This window comes from Salvelinus sp. IW2-2015, linkage group LG27 (assembly GCF_002910315.2).
Source record: "Salvelinus sp. IW2-2015 linkage group LG27, ASM291031v2, whole genome shotgun sequence".
NCBI lineage: Eukaryota > Metazoa > Chordata > Actinopteri > Salmoniformes > Salmonidae > Salvelinus > Salvelinus sp. IW2-2015.
Genome location: NC_036867.1, coordinates 36,970,514 through 36,988,123, shown reverse-complemented (window position 1 = coordinate 36,988,123; position 17,610 = coordinate 36,970,514). Strand labels below are relative to the sequence as shown.

Genomic DNA, 17,610 nt, shown 5'->3' with positions numbered 1-17,610 from the left:
AATTCATTTTTGTTCCTTCTTCTGTCTTGTCTGTCTCCTGACCTAATTAGAGTGTTTATATGCTGTGTAATATGACATGTAGCCTAAATGGTAGGTGCTGGTTAAATTGTGATTTTAATTAATGGAATGAATTTGGATTCTATATATATTTTTTGCGATTTTCTGACTGCTCAACTCTGCTCACATACTCTGGGTGAGGTATACTCTCACTCACTCACTCACTCACTCACACACACACACACACACACACACACACACACACACACACACACACACACACAAAGATAATCTACCCATAACCTGTTCCTTTGGACCCACTATTTAGGGGTCAGACAGTGTGACCTCACTGACCTTTGTAATGTCTACAACACAGTATACTAATGGTAGGAAAGTGAAGTGGCATTCTGTCAACCGTAGGATCACACTATTAAAAAACAGATTATGTTCGCCTTGTTTAGCCTAAATACTAGTATCAGGGTTTTTTAATGAGCTGCACACCACATTCTCACCTCACCTTGTTAATAGAGCTGCACATGGTCAATGTAATAGTTTATTGTAAATGGTTTTCTTGAGAGACGGACTCACTCTTCACAGGTTCTACTCACATCTAAATGTCAGCTTTAATTCGTTATTCTATTTGACTGGCTCTAGTTACTGACACAAAGAGGGAAATTAGCCCACAATAGTGACTGTTCAGAGGAAAATGCAGTGCCTTTAATTGATTTGCCCCAATAACATTTCTCCTATTTACTGAGTCAACATAACAATTGCCGTTCAAGAGTGCAATAGCAGTGGGATGAGTCATTCAAACAGGTTGCTGAAAGTGGTATGACATGGCAATTTCTACAGTAGCTATTCCATCAGGTCCTAGAATAAATAACTTTGTTCTGTGATGTTCATTTTGATGTAAAACTGGATTTACAGCTTCTGGTCAATATGTAACCAGCCACAGGAAGACACATCCACAATAACAGAACACGTATCTATCTCTCACTCAATTCAATTCAATTTGCTTTATTGGCATGACGTAACAATGTACATATCTTTGTGTGGTATGATACGGCATTTTTTTACAGTAGGGCATTTCCATGTAAAAAGCACCATGAGCACTAACATGTGAAGTTCACAGGAGCACATCAAAGTTGGTATCAAATTAAATTAAGGCATATATTTTTTCAAACATTTTCCATCCTATAATTTAGGAATAAGCAAAGGCTTTGATTTCTGGCCAAACATATAGATGGAAAAGGGGTCGTAGAAAACTAATATCAACATTTATATTTAGTTTTGCAGAGATTATTTGCCTTCTGTAAGTCTAATAAATATTGTCTAGTATCTTGTCATTCTGTTACCAAAAACCCACATATCTTTTCAAATTTCTGTCCCTCATGAGGAGGGAGGAAAATGAAAGTTCACAGTAGTAACAAGGAAAGGTAGACGTTCCAATTAGTTATGTTTTTACTAATAATGATTTATTAAGTGATTTATTAAGTGATCTATTACCAAATTGGTAACAGAATGCCCCAACATTCTGTTACAGAATGACTGCAACTGAATTGTCTACAATGGGAATTCATAGTAGTCACAAACCACAGGTGGGTGACCTGCTACTGTCCTCCTTTCCATTGGCATACTGTTATGTTCAGCGCACACCTACCCATGAGGCCCCTCTCTTTCCATTTACTATAACCAGCCCTTTCACCAACTGATCACCGACTGACACCGGACGTCCATGGACGTTGAAAATAGTTGAAATTTGGACAGTCCAAATCTGAACCAATCATATATGTCAGTTTCACAAGTTTGGACAGTGCAGTACAGTGGATTAAAGTAGAGTTTAATACAGTACAGTACAGTAGCGCACACTGCAGTAGAGTACAGTATAATCTACTCTACTGTACTTTACTGTAGGCCTACTAAACTCAGCAAAAAAAGAAACGTCCCTTTTTCAGGACCCTGTCTTTCAAAGATAATTAGTAAAAATCCAAATAACTTCACAGATCTTCATTGTAAAGGGTTTAAACACTGTTTCCCATGCTTGTTCAATGAACCATAAACAATTCATGAACATGCACCTGTGGAACGGTCGTTAAGACACTAACAGCTTACAGATGGTAGGCAATTAAGGTCACAGTTATGAAAACTTAGGACACTAAAGAGGCCTTTCTACTGACTCTGAAAAACACCAAAAGAAAGACGCCCAGCGGCCTGTCATCTGTCACGCGCTGAACGTGCCTTAAGCATGATGCAAGGAGGCATGAGGACTGCAGATGTTGCCAGGGCAACAAATTGCAATGTCCCGTACTGTGAGATGCCTAAGACAGCGCTACAGGGAGACAAGATGGACAGCTGATCGTCCTCGCAGTGGCAGACCACATGTAACAACACCTGCACAGGACCGCGTACATCCGAACATCACAATTGCGGACAGGTACAGGATGGCAACAACAACTGCCCGAGTTACACCAGGAACACACAATCCTCCATCAGTGCTCAGACTGTCTGCAATAGGTTGAGAGAGGCTGGACTGAGGGCTTGTAGGCCTGTTGTAAGGCAGGTTCTCACCAGACATCACCGGCAACAACGTCGCCTATGGGCACAAACCCACCGTCGCTGGACCAGATGTAACAGTATAACTTTATGGCGTCCCTCGCCCCAACAGGCGGCGCGAACAAGGACCCTCTGCACACATCAACAACAGTCACCACGAAGCATCGTTACCATCGCTCCACAAAAGCCGCGGCCCTTGCAGAGCAAGGGGAAACCCTACTTAACTTCAGAGCAAGTGACGTAACTGATTGAAACGCTACTAGCGCGTACCCGCTAACTAGCTAGCCATTTCACATCCGTTACACTCACCCCTTTCAACCTCCTCCTTTTCCGCAGCAACCAGTGATCGGGTTCACGGCACCAATGTAACAGTATAACTTTATGGCGTCCCTCGCCCCGACACGGGCGCGAACAAGGACCCTCTGCACACATCAACAACGGTCACCCACGAAGCATCGTTACCCATCGCTCCACAAAGGCCACGGCCCTTGCAGAGCAAGGGGAAACCCTACTTAAGTCTCAGAGCAAGTGACGTAACTGATTGAAACGCTACTAGCGCGTACCCGCTAACTAGCTAGCCATTTCACATCCGTTACACAGACAGGACTGGCAAAAACTGCTCTTCACTGACGAGTCGCGGTTTTGCCTCACCAGGGGTGATGGTCGGATTTGCGTTTATCATCGAAGGAATGAGCTTTACACCGAGGCCTGTACTCTGGAGCGGGATCGATTTGGAGGTGCAGGGTCCGTCATGGTCTGGGGCGGTGTGTCACAGCATCATCGGACTGATCTTGTTGTCATTGCAGGCAATCTCAACGTTGTGCGTTACAGGGAAGACATCCTCCTCCCTCATGTGGTACCCTTCCTGCAGGCTCATCCTGACATAACCCCCAGCATGACAATGCCACCAGCCAGCGTGATTTCCTGCAAGACAGGAATGTCAGTGTTCTGCCATGGCTAGAGAAGAGCCCGGATCTCAATCCCATTGAGCACGTCTGGGACCTGTTGGATCGGAGGGTGAGGGCTAGGGCCATTCCTCCCAGAAATGTCTGGGAACTTGCAGGTGCCTTGGTGGAAGAGGGGGGTGACATCTCACAGAAAGAACTGGCAAATCTGGTGCAGTCCATGAGGAGGAGATTTACATTTACATTTAAGTCATTTAGCAGACGCTCTTATCCAGAGCGACTTACAAATTGGAAAGTTCATACATATTCACTGCAGTACTTAATGCAGCTGGTGACCACACCAGATACTGACTGTTACTTTTGATTTTGACCCCCCCTTTGTTCAGGGACATATTATTCCATTTCTGTTAGTCACATGTCTGTGGAACTTGTTCAGTTTATGTCTCAGTTGTTGAATCTTGTATTCATACAAATATTTACACAAAATKAAAATAAACGCAGTTGACAGTGAGAGGACGTTTCTTTTTTTATATAGTTTATATAGAATTATACTGTACTGAACTCTATTCTACTCCACTGTACTTTACTGTGCTCTACTGTGATGTCCAAATTAATAAATCATAGACATCTATGATTGTGTAACGTTGAGAATCGGGAAGCAAGTTCAGGGAGGGAGTGTTTTAATGAATAAACGTAACACAAAACACAAACAACGCACAGACATGACACTAGAAAAGAAACAATAACGCCTGGGGAAGGAACCAAAGGGAATGACATATATAGGGAAGGTAATCAGGGAAGTGATGGAGTCTAGGTGAGTCTGAAGACGCACAGGTGCGCGTAACGATGGTGACAGGTGTGCGCCATAACGAGCAGCCTGGTGACCTAGAGGCCGGAGGGGCAGCACATGTGACCGATTGGTTGTTCTTGTGCATTAGTCATTCTCATTCTGAGTCATTCTGTTACCGTGGAATTGCCCAGTATCTATTCCTTCAGGTCCCTAAAATAAATACTTTGGTCTTTGATGGAAAACTGGACTTACAGTTTCTGGTCAATATGTAACTAGCCACAGGAAGACACATCCACAATAACAGGAATCTCTCTCTCTCTCTCTCTCGTTTCATTTCTAACAGCCAAACACCCCCATTTCTGCAGACCATTTCTGCAGCAAAAATAAACAAACATGACAAGACATGTTGGCCTTTGCTGAAATATCAACTTCCGCGTCATTTTCAACATACAGAAACAACCTCTACTTTCCTTCCATCTGCACTGATGTGAAGGAAATAAACTAGTGAATACTTGCCCATGGCTTTCACCAATCCTGTGTTTGTTTGAMCTGGATATTTTCAGATAAAACAGACTAGGAAACGCCCCTATTGAAGTGTTTGCATCATGACTCAGAACACCCTCATGTGGTCGCATGAATATTATATATTTTCTCACCACTGGGTGGGGCTACATTGCCCCACCCAGTGCAACATTTAAACACTTATATGAAACATTTATTGCAGGACATTTTATAATCAAATCAATGAATTGTATAATTTCAACCAGCATAATCGTAAGGAAACTACGTGACACTAACCTTTGCAACGAGTGAACAACGGTCTTCCTCTGTCTATCTATATGCTGAACAGTTGCTTATTGTCCATTTTTCTGTCATTCACATGTCAGTGTCTTAGCGCTGTTTCCTGTCCACCAACAAACATTTAAGATCCTTTCAATTAGCCTCATCTCCTACTGATCCACTCACTCACCCCCCTCCTCTCACTCAAATGACTACTGTGGAGTGGTGTGTGTGTGTGTGTGTGTGTGTGTGTGTGTGTGTGTGTGTGTGTGTGTGTGTGTGTGTGTGTGTGTGTGTGCTGTGTGTGTGTGTGTGCTTGGGGATTGGTCGCACAGGTAGTAATGTGCAGAGGCTTGAACACAGAGCCCTCCCTGTTGAGCATAAACCAGGCTACGACATCTTAACCACTGAACACTTTCACCTCCTAACCATTCACCTGGACTGCCTCTCTGCTCTCTCATCCACTATCTCTCCACAGCATACAGTCTCTCTGCTCATTGCGTTAACCAGCTTACCTGACCCAGCTCTACAACAGACAGGACAGGGACTATCTGAGGAGGATGAGCAACATGGCCACGGAGATCGTTGCCTTCATCGTGACATATTTGGATGGATCCTGGTCTGCTCCACATTGCCTACTGACTACTGGAAGGTGTCCTCCGTGGATGGGACGGTCATCACCACGGCGACCTTCTGGTCCAACCTGTGGAAGACCTGCGTCACGGATTCTACGGAGTGTCCAACTGTAAAGATTTCCCCTCCATGCTGGCTCTGGACGGTCAGTTCAAACTTAGCTGGTTGTATTTTAGCTGTGATGTTGTATTGTCATTGTAATTGTATGTGATTATGTGTAGTTTTTTTTTTGTGTGTGTGTGTGTGTGTGTGTGTGTGTGTGTGTGTGTGTGTGTGTGTGTGTGTGGTGGTGTGTGTGTGATTTCTTTGACCTAATCACAGATGTGTTACATTTTAGCATCCGTTCCTGGGATGAATGTGCTGGCTTTGAAAAAAGTGGTATTTGGAATTTGATAACCCTATCGGTTTGTTGGCCTAAGCCCGAGCCTCTAAAAGATACACTACCAGAGGCCAAGAGCAGCATTTGAACCGGGTGTTCAAGCTGCCATTTGAGGATACAATGCTTTAAAGTGCAATGAGAGGAAAACTGAGAAAGTCAGAGCACTTTTACAAGTGTGAGAACTCAGTGTTTGTCTCTTTATCTCTCTCTCTTCTCTCTCTTCCCTCCACACCCACACACCCAACAGCATATATCCAGGTGTGTCGGGCTGATGTTGCGTCTGTGTGCCTGGGGTTCTTTGGAGCCACCTGGCCTGATGGGAATGAAGTGTACCAGGATCGGAGGCTCAGAGAGCACAGGCCAGACTAGCAGGCCTCGCAGGCCTTCACTTCATACTCAATGGTGAATATTCATTATATTGTATGCTATTTGAACTACTCCTTGCTATTTAGACAGAGCTGAGTCCTCTCCGTTTTCTCTGCAGGGCTTTGCTCCTTGACTGCATGCTCCCTGTCGCACACAGGATCACATCAGAGTTCTTTGACCACTCTTTTTTGCTCAAGTAAGTGTTCAGCTTAACTGTGCTACTTAATGTCCTACTGCACTGCATGTCGACAAATGAAAAATGCAGCGAGCACATGTATTACTAACTGGTCACTGGCTTTACTGGCTATGCCTGTCCTCTCGTGGCCAGGTTTGAACTGGGCGCAGCGCTCTTCATCGGCTGGGCTGGCTCTGTGCTCTGCTTTCAGGAGGACTCATATTGCCTCTCCTTGTCAGAGGGCTTCAGGCAGAGTTTGTGCAATTAATTAACGATGATTCAATTCACGAAAAGTATTACTCTTGATAGACATGTTTTTTCCCCCCTTCATTTACTCAATGTGTTATGTAATCTGTAAGTACTGTACGTATCTCAACATCATGTTGACTGGATACAGAAATCGAAAGTTATCTGTAATAGAGTAGACGGATCGTAAAGCTTGTAATTCAGTAAGTCAATGAAGCAGTTTAATTATGAACTGTAATTAAGTTGTTTAAGTACTGGCATATCCAGGGATCACTGTCAACATCTTTGTTCATAGTGATACAGTATAAGGACATGCACTGTTGTTGATGACTGAATGTTTTTCTTGTGGTGTATAGTAATCAACGTATTTATGTGAAAGTCACCTTGGGTGGGGGGTTAGGGAACTAGTGTACGGGGTGGGTGAGGTACCCAGGCTACTTCAATAACTGTCACTACAATTGGCTTAGATCGGAGACTTCTCTGTCTTCTGAACTCTGACTTTTTTTTGACATGGAAATGGAATGAGGACACTGTATATCTCAAAGGAGTAACCCTTAGTGGTTTTCCTCTAGTCGAGCAGAGTATCCTACAGTGGTGCTACGTCAATGTAACCAAGCGTCACAAACCCGGCAAGTCTGCCAACGGTTTCTACAAATCGCCAGTTTCCCACAGACCCCCGAGACCCAGCAGAACAACTCAGAAGTTTGGAAAGAACGCCTAATGTGTGACAACGGGACGGACCACTGGCATTGGCATATGGTCATATGAGGTGACCGTGGACTATTGCATATGAGGTGACCTTGGCTAGAGCTTGTTTGAGGTCAACCTTTTTCATACCTCTTCAACCCGAACCCAATTCCTTATTGAGAAGGATTCCTGTGTGATTACATTACCTAAGGGTGTGAGGCATGCTACTGCTTTTATTTTCCTTAACGCGCACTTCTTTCAATGCACTGTACATAGAAATGTGTTTTTGATGTCTTTCTCTGCAAAGGAGACTCCTTACTGTCCCTGTGCCTCTGCTGTATAATAACTGATTCGAACGATGTCACCTTGTGGCACAAAACAATGGCGGGGAGAGAAATAACAACTTGCCTTGAAATAAGCAAGAGGAAATAGATTGTTGGCTCCTCTCTAAAACCACATTAGGTAATAGGTCTCTTCTGTCAACGGGCGATAAACAAATAAATCAGATAAGCTTGTTTTCTTCACAGGGCAGGAAATTCGGTTTGGCTAGGATCACAACTAATGAGCTCTGGGTCACCTTGAAGGGACAAACGAACTGTGGCTCTTCCAAATCCATTGTTGTTCATTAGATTATGCTCAAGAACAAATATCAGGATATGTGTCCGTTTGAGGTCATCTAAAAGACATTACTCGATTGGTTCATTCCTGTTACATCTCCCAATATGTGTAAACAGTGGCAATGTCAATAAATGTTGGTTTTTTTTGCATACAAGAGGAATTCAGTGATGTCATTTTCTCTGAATGATCGGATCGAAATTAACGAATTAAGGATAAAGAAAGGGCGATTGATTAAGTGGACTTTTTTAATTTGGGGGTTTTATAACTTTGACATGGACCTTGTATGAGTGTCTCACTGACACCTACCTCTGACATAACTGTGGAGCCAGTGCCTGTCTGCATATGCCTCGTCACTCTTTAGCAGACCACAAGCGAAGCCTAGATGAAGGAAGAGTCAATAGAGAGCATTGTGTGCTTTCAAGAACTGTCAGTTCCTGTATTTTGCATATACCTCACACTGGAAAGATGGCCCCTACCAACCACCACAGACAGAAGGGGCTTCCGTTGCCTGCGACTGAATCACAGAGTTACCAATCAACAGCAGTCCTGCCCCAGTTGATTCTTTTGTCGGACTCGGATATGGGATCGGAAGTTTCCCCCCGCCGCCTGCCATCTATCTCCACCTTCTGATCAATGGAAACCTTAACCTGTTACGCGAATCTCTTGGCCCTCCGAGCCGGGGGACTCTCACCAGTTGGCATGGAGCTACAGCTGGCAGCCGCCGTGCTCCCTGCTCCAGTCCTGTGTATCCGTAACAAAGTGTCGGTGTCCCGCAGGCTCTGGTTGGTCAGAGGGACACTCCTCTGACTACGCTACTATGTTTGGATGATAGCCAGACCATCTAGACAAAATCAATAATGGTGAGTGATTTCCCAATTTGGATGTCCATATTTTTCAGAATGAATCAGAGATGAATCGCATTAAAAAACAGTTTTCATTGTCTGCAATAAGTCTATGATTCCTAATTTGTATAGATTGAAGGCATCAGAATGGCCAAGATTCATGATTCCAGCAAGATCCATAATTCATGTTTATTTTGTTCACATCAGATCTCTAATTCAAACATGAAGGCCACCAACAGAATCCTTGCCCTCAACAAGCTTTATTTCTGCCGCAAATTTACTGCAAATACTTTCCGTACAAAATCACAAGTTGAGTCGTGATTTCGGTGACTGTGGTTGAGCCACAGTTTGGTTGCTTTTCCAAACAAGACCACACGACCTCTTATACTTTTATTTAGGAGGACCATAGATCAAACTAATTGACAGATAGGAATTCAAACAATGTTCTGTGCATGCATCTTTGTATGGAATCTTACTTAATATTTGCTTCAATTATCATGGTAGGTTATTATGCAGCAGGTTTATTTGTGCTTTATAACCATGATTACGTGAGGCTCTGCAGCGAACACAACCTCTTTTTGTTCGTTCTCTCTTATTAGCCCTTGATTAATGAAAAGCATGAATTACCACCATATAGGTCCATGCATCACAACAGTGGGTCCATTCCAATGTCCCATCACTTTGCCAATAAGCCGAGGGATCGGTACAAAGAAGCCTTCTCATCTTCACTCACCACAAGAAAATCCATCATTCCCCATGCAACTAATACCATCGAGAGAGCCGTGGTTTAAGCATAATTATATGAGGTCAAAGACGTTATGTTTTAATTATATAAGTGAAGCAGGCAGCACAACCAGCTAATAACACTATCGCAGCCCGAGGCAATGTCAAACGGACAATGGAAGCGCTTCAACAGACTCTGAAGTTGTAATTCCTCAGGTAATGAGTTCTATTGAACCTAGTTAAGGTCAGACAGCAACTGTATTTAAATAATGATAATCTTGAGATGAGGTCAAGTTTTTCCCATAGCCTTTGGGCCATACTAGGTCATGTTAATGTCCTTCGAATACATTTGAATCAGAATTAGTCAAGTAAATCAAAAAGGATCAGCTTGGGAAATAGAGATGGAGGTTTTTGAAACGTGAGATAAACACCTAGGTCAAATTTTTTTGGACCCAAACAAGGTCCTGGGAACCTGAACAGCAACAGACCCATATCCACCCTCATGCAGTATGGGAAAAGTGACAACCAGTTAGAGCCACAAAATGACTGTCTCCTTAGTCATACTGAGCCCTGCTACCAAGCATGACTGGGATGAGCAGGTTTCTTCTACATCACAGCACAGCAGGAGACTCAGGCTCCACTGGACGGTGGCTCCACCAAGGAGACACACCATTGTATAGACGAGAGAAAAAGGAATCGCCAATAAGTCAGATCTRGAGAAAAGAAACYCAACAGAGACGGTCATAATAAGARAACTTGAGGGTTATCTAGATATAGAGCACATAGACTGACTCCACACACCGGAGTATCAGGATGAAAATCCGCGTGATGCAGATCTGGGGCTTCCTGATGACAGTGCTGGGCTGGATCTTTGTGGCATGCACCATGGCCATGGAGGGCTGGAAGGTCACGTCTATCGGGGGCATGGGCGGCTCGGCTATCATCAAGGTGGCCTGGTACTGGTCTAACCTGTGGAAGGCCTGCTTCACCGACTCCACTTCTGTCACCAACTGCCAAGACTTCCCTGTGCTCTGGTCCGTGGACAGTAAGTACCATAGAGATATGCATAATATATTGTGTTCTAATTCTATTTCTATGGTGGGTATGAATTGTATATTAACAAGAGGGACACATCTGAAGACAGCCTGTTAAGTTAATTTAAGCCCCACAAATAGGGCTTAAAACAAATTATGTTAATATGTGAGTATTACTGAGCTCTATCTTTTAAGCAATGCAGACAAACTTCTGTGAGTTTAGACTGTTTCAGTACAGTGACATTGGTTATTCCACTGAAGTTATAAAGCCTACTGTAGTGTAAAATGTGACCTTGCGTTCGGTTGTGTTCTAATCAACCAGACCACATCCAGATTGTGAGGGGCCTGCTGATGGGTGCTCTGTCTGTGGGGATGCTGGGGTTCGTACTCAGTCTCATTGGGATGGAGTGCACCTTCCTCGGGGGCAAGGACAAGGCGAAGTACAGGAAGCTCTTCACTGGAGGAGTCTGTCACATCATCAGCGGTAAACATATTCTTTCAGTTGACTTTTCCCTCTGTGAAAGCAACCTGGTAGATGCACACTGTAGCAGATTGAGAGTAGATGACTGACTCACTTCGTCTTATGCAGGCTTTCTGGCTGCGTCGGGATATGCTGTCTACGCAAAATACGTCTCCGGGGAATACTTCAACCCCTATTTTGAAGGTTTAAAGTAAGTTGACTTGGATGCAGGTTTTTCCATTCAGTTACAAGATAATATTAATTCTCTCTCTCTCTCTCTCTCTCTCACACACACACACACAGGTTTGACCTGGGGACTCCTCTGTTTCTTGGCTGGGTGGGATCAGCTTTCCATATGACAGGGGGTTGGTTCTACTTGGTCTCTGTGTGCAAACTGCTCTGTGGGGACGCGAGGTGAGTACAAGCATAGCCATGCTCATCATGGAATAGTTATTCATTTACTCATAATACACTTGTCATTGATTTGTTCTTTCTCATTTTGTATGTTATCTCTCCCAGCAAAACTCTAGTCATCCCTGAACTTCCCGAGGTTGAGAGCGACCAGGCCAAGTCCACCACAGCACAGTCCCCAGTATCCCAGATCACCTCAAAGATCAAGGTTTCATCTGCATCTAAGATTTCTTCCAAAGCTGCACACTCAGATGTGTCTGCCATCTCCTCAAAGTCTGGTCAGTCTGGTCGCGCGTCCAAATCAGAGCGGTCTGGGCGGTCCTCAAACTCCGGGCAGTCCTTGAAATCTGGCGGTGGGTCTTTGACGTCTGGTCGTCCATCGAGGTCGAGGTCTCATGGGTCAGTGCACTCTGAGGTGAGCAGCGGCAGCAGTAGTACAGTGTCCTCTTTATCCAGTGGGTCAAGGAGGAGCGAGAGAGAACCGTTTATCAAAAACTCCTACATATGACCTGGTTCTGTCCATAGTATGTGTGATTTTGACTGGATCGAACTGAAGTAACAATTGTCTATACTGTATATGATGATTAGGGCTGTCAGAGTTAATCCGTTAACTTTTTGGAATTTTAGTGAACTACTGTTTTTTTAAATCGGGATTGATCGCATTGTCTGAAAGCTTTCAAAATACAGTGAGAATATCCAAAATACATCATTTACACAGCTAAAAAAAACAATTCGATGTCAAAACACGTTAACAATGTTAAATTAAGTGTGCTTTATCAATTTACCTGATTTGCTAACCGTTACTTTGGACAACTCAATGTGAGCAAAAACTGAATTTGCGATGAATCGCGATGAATCACAACAAATCCTTTGATTAACTCGATTAAATGTTTGAATCGTATGCCAGCCCAACGATGATCCAATAGTGAATCTGTATGTGGGGGAAAGTCTCTGTATCTAACGGCCTTTTGTCCTGGGAGTGTTTCACTATCATCAAATAAACTGCTTCATCACATTCATTGTTTCATGTATTGCTATTGATAATGTCATTAAAGCAGGACTTTTCTGCCTTTCGACCAAGCTCTCTCTGACTCCGTGTTGTTGTTGTTCTCCCTTTTCAAATGATTCAACTGTAGTCCAATCAAAATCAAGATATTTTATAGGTCTATAAATAATCACCAACTCTTTTAGATGTTACTTTCCTAATATTGTCAGCAGTCATACCTGCCAAAGCAGTCAGGGAGGTTGCCTGTAAACAGTCTGTTTTTGGTGTTGCCACTCAATTCTGCCCGGACACTGTTTCCTATTTAAACCAAGAGTGATATGCCGCCCAGCTGACAGACCGATGCTCCTATCTTGTGCTCTTCTAAACTAATATGGAATCCTTTTTAATGGATGCATTTTTGTGAATTCCGTGACTAGATTGGATAAAACCAGTAACCTTGTAATAGCTCCATTAACTTACCCTCGGTAGTCCCTGTGAGCGATCCTCTCCACCTGTCCAGACAGAGGAATGTGGAGGAAGTTGGTTCAGATCCTGGGCCTCGTGGTGTCCATGCTGGACTGGGTGTTTGTAGCCTGCACCCTGGCTATCGACTACTGGAGGGTGGCCCAGGTCGGGGACAGGGTGGGTCCTCAATCGTCAGTGTGACCTGGTTCTGGTCCAACCTGTGGAAGGACTGCTCTGAGGACTCTACCGCTGTGGTCAACTGTGTGGACTTTGGGGTACTGAGGACGGTGAACCGTGGTTGGAGTACTAGAATCTCTCATCTCGTATCTGGTATCTCTGTGTGGAATAATCAGGAGTCTTACGGGTGCAGTGTCTGTTAATATGAATCTTTCTCTGAATTGAACTTAATTCATTAAAGCATATTGGCAGGCTAACACAGCTATGATACAMAGTGACTAATACAACAATACATGATATTTGCGATATATTTTATTTGGCTAAGCTAGGTTCAATTCATTTTGTACATAATMTTACAGTAATTGACTAGCCTCCAAAGCAATGAGACCCGTCTGTGTAACACAGCGTACATCCAGGGAGTGAGAGGGCTTCTGATGATTGGTCTAGCCCTGGGGCTGGTGAGAACTGTGTTTTCCTTTGTTGGAATGGAGTGCCCTTACATTGGAGGAAACCAGAGAACCAATGACAAACTGCTATTAACAGCTGCCTCTCTCAGGACACATACCGTACAAATCACTTTAACTTAAGAGGTTTAAACTTCCTCATCGCGACTATATGTTTTTCTTCTTCGTCATTGGTTCCTAATCCCTGACGCATCATCATGCAGGCGTCTCAGACATCAGCAGTTATTGCTAATAAACACAGTTGCAGCAGCCATTTTTACATGCCTAAGCAGACCTATCAAAACTAAGGCAATGTCGCAAATAGAACAATCTGAGGGAAGATGTTGGAATAACAAACCGTATGGGAATATCAAGCTGTTTTTTTCTACATTTTTCCCTACTCAGGTATGACATTGGATCTGCTCTTTGGCTTGGCCTAGTGGGATGCTTCCTCATCATATTAGGACCCATACTGTTCTCTGACACTATATTCACAGTAGCCCATTCAAACAGGTTAAATGTACAGTACAGTATAAGCATACATGCCTGATTTACATACAACACCACATAAGCATGCTTCTCTAAATGAATGGTGTATTTTCAGTCTACAATGCGATTTGCATAAAGCTTGAGTGCATGTTTTCTGAATATATCTTAATTCGCTAGCAGGGTGGAATTGGCCCCCTCCTCCAGATCTCCCATGGTGCCCCTCACCAGAGAATTTTGAACTAGAGAAAACAGCCAATCAAAACAGTCACAGGAGCCAAAGGGATCCAACAAGTCCCACCTCTACAGTGATTGGTTGTTATCGTGTGGCATGTTGCACTGGGATTGAAGTTTGTTTTGTTATGTAGCTGTTCCATGTGTATTAGAATGTTCTTTTTCATTTTAAAATGCTATTTTAATTATTGTGGCAAAACAAATTGTCCAATTAAGATCTACTTTGGGATACTGTCCTCAGCTCTACTCTATAGGTTATTTTACATAGATCATTATCAGTTTGTTCAGAGAATATTGACATGAATCAGTTACATGCACCAGTGTCTTGTGACCTTAGCTGGGAGGGAGCAGTTCACCCACTGTGATTTGAGATAAAGGGCTATGAGAGAGAGACCTAGTCAAACCACCATACGAGTGGAGGGAGGAAACCAGTTTCATGAATCCCCATCCCTGACGCTATCTCCCCCTGGATCGTGGGAAAAGAGACGTTTGCTTACGGAGCAAAACCCTGTGAGATAAGCCAAACGTCCACAATGCTGGTTTGACTGGGAGGCATCAGTGGCATAACAATGCAAGTGCCTGGCTGCACCTTGACTTCCACAGACCGAAGATCCCTGAGCAACTCTGGAACTTCACTCCAGCTTCGTTCACTACATCCATTTCTCTGGTTAATCCTCTTCATAAACACAGCTTTTTTCCCTGTAACCACTGCCAAGCTCGAGGAGAGCATCCTCCTTATCACCATCATCATGAAGCATAGGACGGTGATGATGTACATGGAGATAGGCTGCTTTGTGTCGTGTCTGGCTGGATTCTGGTGAGCTCCACCCTGGCTATAGAGTACTGGACCTGGTCTGAAGTGGGCAGCGTGGTGCTCACCACCGGCAACTACTTCTCTAACCTCTGGAAGTACTGTGTCTCAAACTCAACGGGGGTGTCCGACTGCAAAGAGTACCCCTCCATGGTGGTACTACCAGGTATGTTCTGGTCAGCTTGTCACAACTTCCATGGATGTGTGATTCTCTCTTAATATGGACACCTAACATCTGATGATACATGATGGGCTATTGACTTACAACTTGGGAGGGTTGTAATCAAGAWCTTCAGTGCAGTTCGGTGCAGTTGATTGTCATTCAGCAGATGCTCTTATACAGTACTACATTACAGGCAGATAATGGGGCAGGGCAGAAGTATGAATATAAATATCATGATCAACATTTTGCAGACGGAAGTAGCGATACCATAGAGTGAAATCCACAAACTCCAATATACACGGGGTATACAACACATTAAAAACACCCGATCTTTCCATGACATAGACTGACCAGGTGAATCCAGGTGATAGCTATGATCCCTTCTTGACGTCACTTGCCACTTCAATCGGTGCAAAGGGAAGGAGAAAGCTTAAAGGACTGTGGACTGTGTGTGTGTGCCATTCAGAGTGTGAATGGGCAAGGCAAAAGCCTTAAGTACCTTTGAAAGGGGTATGGTAGTAGCTGCCAGGCACACCGGTTTGTGTCAAGAACTGCAACGCTGCTGGCTTTTTTTMGGACATCTAGCCAACTTCACACAATTGTGGGAAGCATTGGAGCCAACATGGGCCAGCATCCCTGTGAAACGCTTTTGACACATTTTTTAAAAACATTTCAGTCATTTAGCAGACACTCTTATCCAGAGCAACTTACAGTAGTGAGTGCATACATTTTCATACTGGTCCTCCATGGGATTCAAACCCACAAGCCTGACTTTGCAAGTGCCATGCTCTAACAAGTGAGCAACACGAGACTTGTTGTACATTGTAGAGTCCATACTCTGATGAATTGTAGCTGTTCTGAGGGCAAAAGGGGGTTGGTACAACTCAATATTAGGAAGTTGTTCCTAATGTTTTGTATCCTCAGTGTATAATACATAATTGTAGTCCTGTACTTTGGCTTCCTGTTTAACTGAGTGTTCTACTCTCTGCATCAGCGTTCCTTCACTCAGTAAGGCCTCTGTCCATCTGTTCTGTCATCCTTGGGTTCTTCGCTGGAGTCCTCACACTGATAGGGATGAAGTGCACCAAGATTGGAGGGTCAGAGCTCGCCAACGCACGGGTCACCTTCGCCGGGGGAATCACCTATCTGGCGTCTGGTAAGATATGTTTATGGAGTACCTGATTAGTAACCGAAGTGGCGCAGCAGTCCCGAGTGGCACAACGGTCAAAGGCACTGCATCTCAGTGCTAGAAGCGTGACTACAGACCCTGGTTTGATTCCAGCTGGCTGTGATTGGGAATACTATAGGGCGGTGCACAATTGGCCCAGTGTCATCGGGGTTAGGGCTTGGCCGGGGTAGGCCATCATTATAAATAAGAATTTGTTRTTAACTGACTTGCCTAGTTAAATATGATAATAGCTGTTTTCCTCCTAGAATTTGCTGGCCTGATCGTGTACTCCTGGTGGGGTAACAAAGTAAGATCAGTTTYTGGATCCCAATTTCAAGGCACAAAAGTGAGTGGATTTTTCCCCCAATGAGACTGCTGGAACACACTAGAACAACATTGGTTTCAAGTAGTTAAGTATACAGTATATGCGTTCAAATTTTTTCTCTTCAGATTTGAAATCGGAGCAGCGTTTTTCATTGGCTGGGGAGGCTCGCTCTTGCTCATTACCGGTGGTTTCGTACTCAGTTTCTTCTCTGGAAAGGAGGGTCTACGCTTGACGTAATACTTTCCACAATATTCCTGCTTCACCCGAAAGACAATAGATTACATCAAATGAATATACACTGCTCAAAAAAATAAAGGGAACACTTAAACAACACAATGTAACTCCAAGTCAATCACACTTCTGTGAAATCAAACTGTCCACTTAGGAAGCAACACTGATTGACAATAAATTTCACATGATGTTGTGCAAATGGAATAGACAAAAGGTGGACATTAAAGGCAAATTAGGCAAGACACCCAATAAAGGAGTGGTTCTGCAGGTGGTGCCCACAGACCACTTCTCAGTTCCTATGCTTCCTGGCTGATGTTTTGGTCACTTTTGAATGCTGGCGGTGCTTTCACTCTAGTGGTAGCATGAGACGGAGTCTACAACCCACACAAGTGGCTCAGGTAGTGCAGCTCATCCAGGATGGACACATCAATGCGAGCTGTGGCAAGAAGGTTTGCTGTGTCTGTCAGCGTAGTGTCCAGAGCATGGGGCGCTACAGGAGACAGGCCAGTACATCAGGAGATGT

The 17,610-nt window shown here is 43.9% G+C and overlaps 1 protein-coding gene and 2 pseudogenes across 1 annotated transcript; all 3 read left to right on the top strand.

The window, feature by feature from the left end:
• The first annotated feature begins 5,594 nt into the window (after window positions 1–5,594).
• Window positions 5,595–7,545, top strand: LOC111953371 (claudin-10-like; annotated as a pseudogene).
• A 2,495-nt stretch (window positions 7,546–10,040) lies between these two features.
• LOC112067864 (claudin-10-like) lies at window positions 10,041–12,683 on the top strand. Its single transcript, XM_024134652.2, has 5 exons — window positions 10,041–10,739; window positions 11,051–11,212; window positions 11,318–11,399; window positions 11,492–11,602; window positions 11,708–12,683. The coding sequence occupies exons 1-5, from the start codon at window positions 10,508–10,510 to the stop codon at window positions 12,105–12,107; spliced, it is 987 nt and encodes a 328-aa protein (XP_023990420.1). The 5' UTR covers window positions 10,041–10,507; the 3' UTR covers window positions 12,108–12,683.
• Window positions 12,684–14,818: 2,135 nt separating this feature from the next.
• Window positions 14,819–17,170, top strand: LOC112067865 (claudin-10-like; annotated as a pseudogene).
• Window positions 17,171–17,610: the final 440 nt, after the last annotated feature.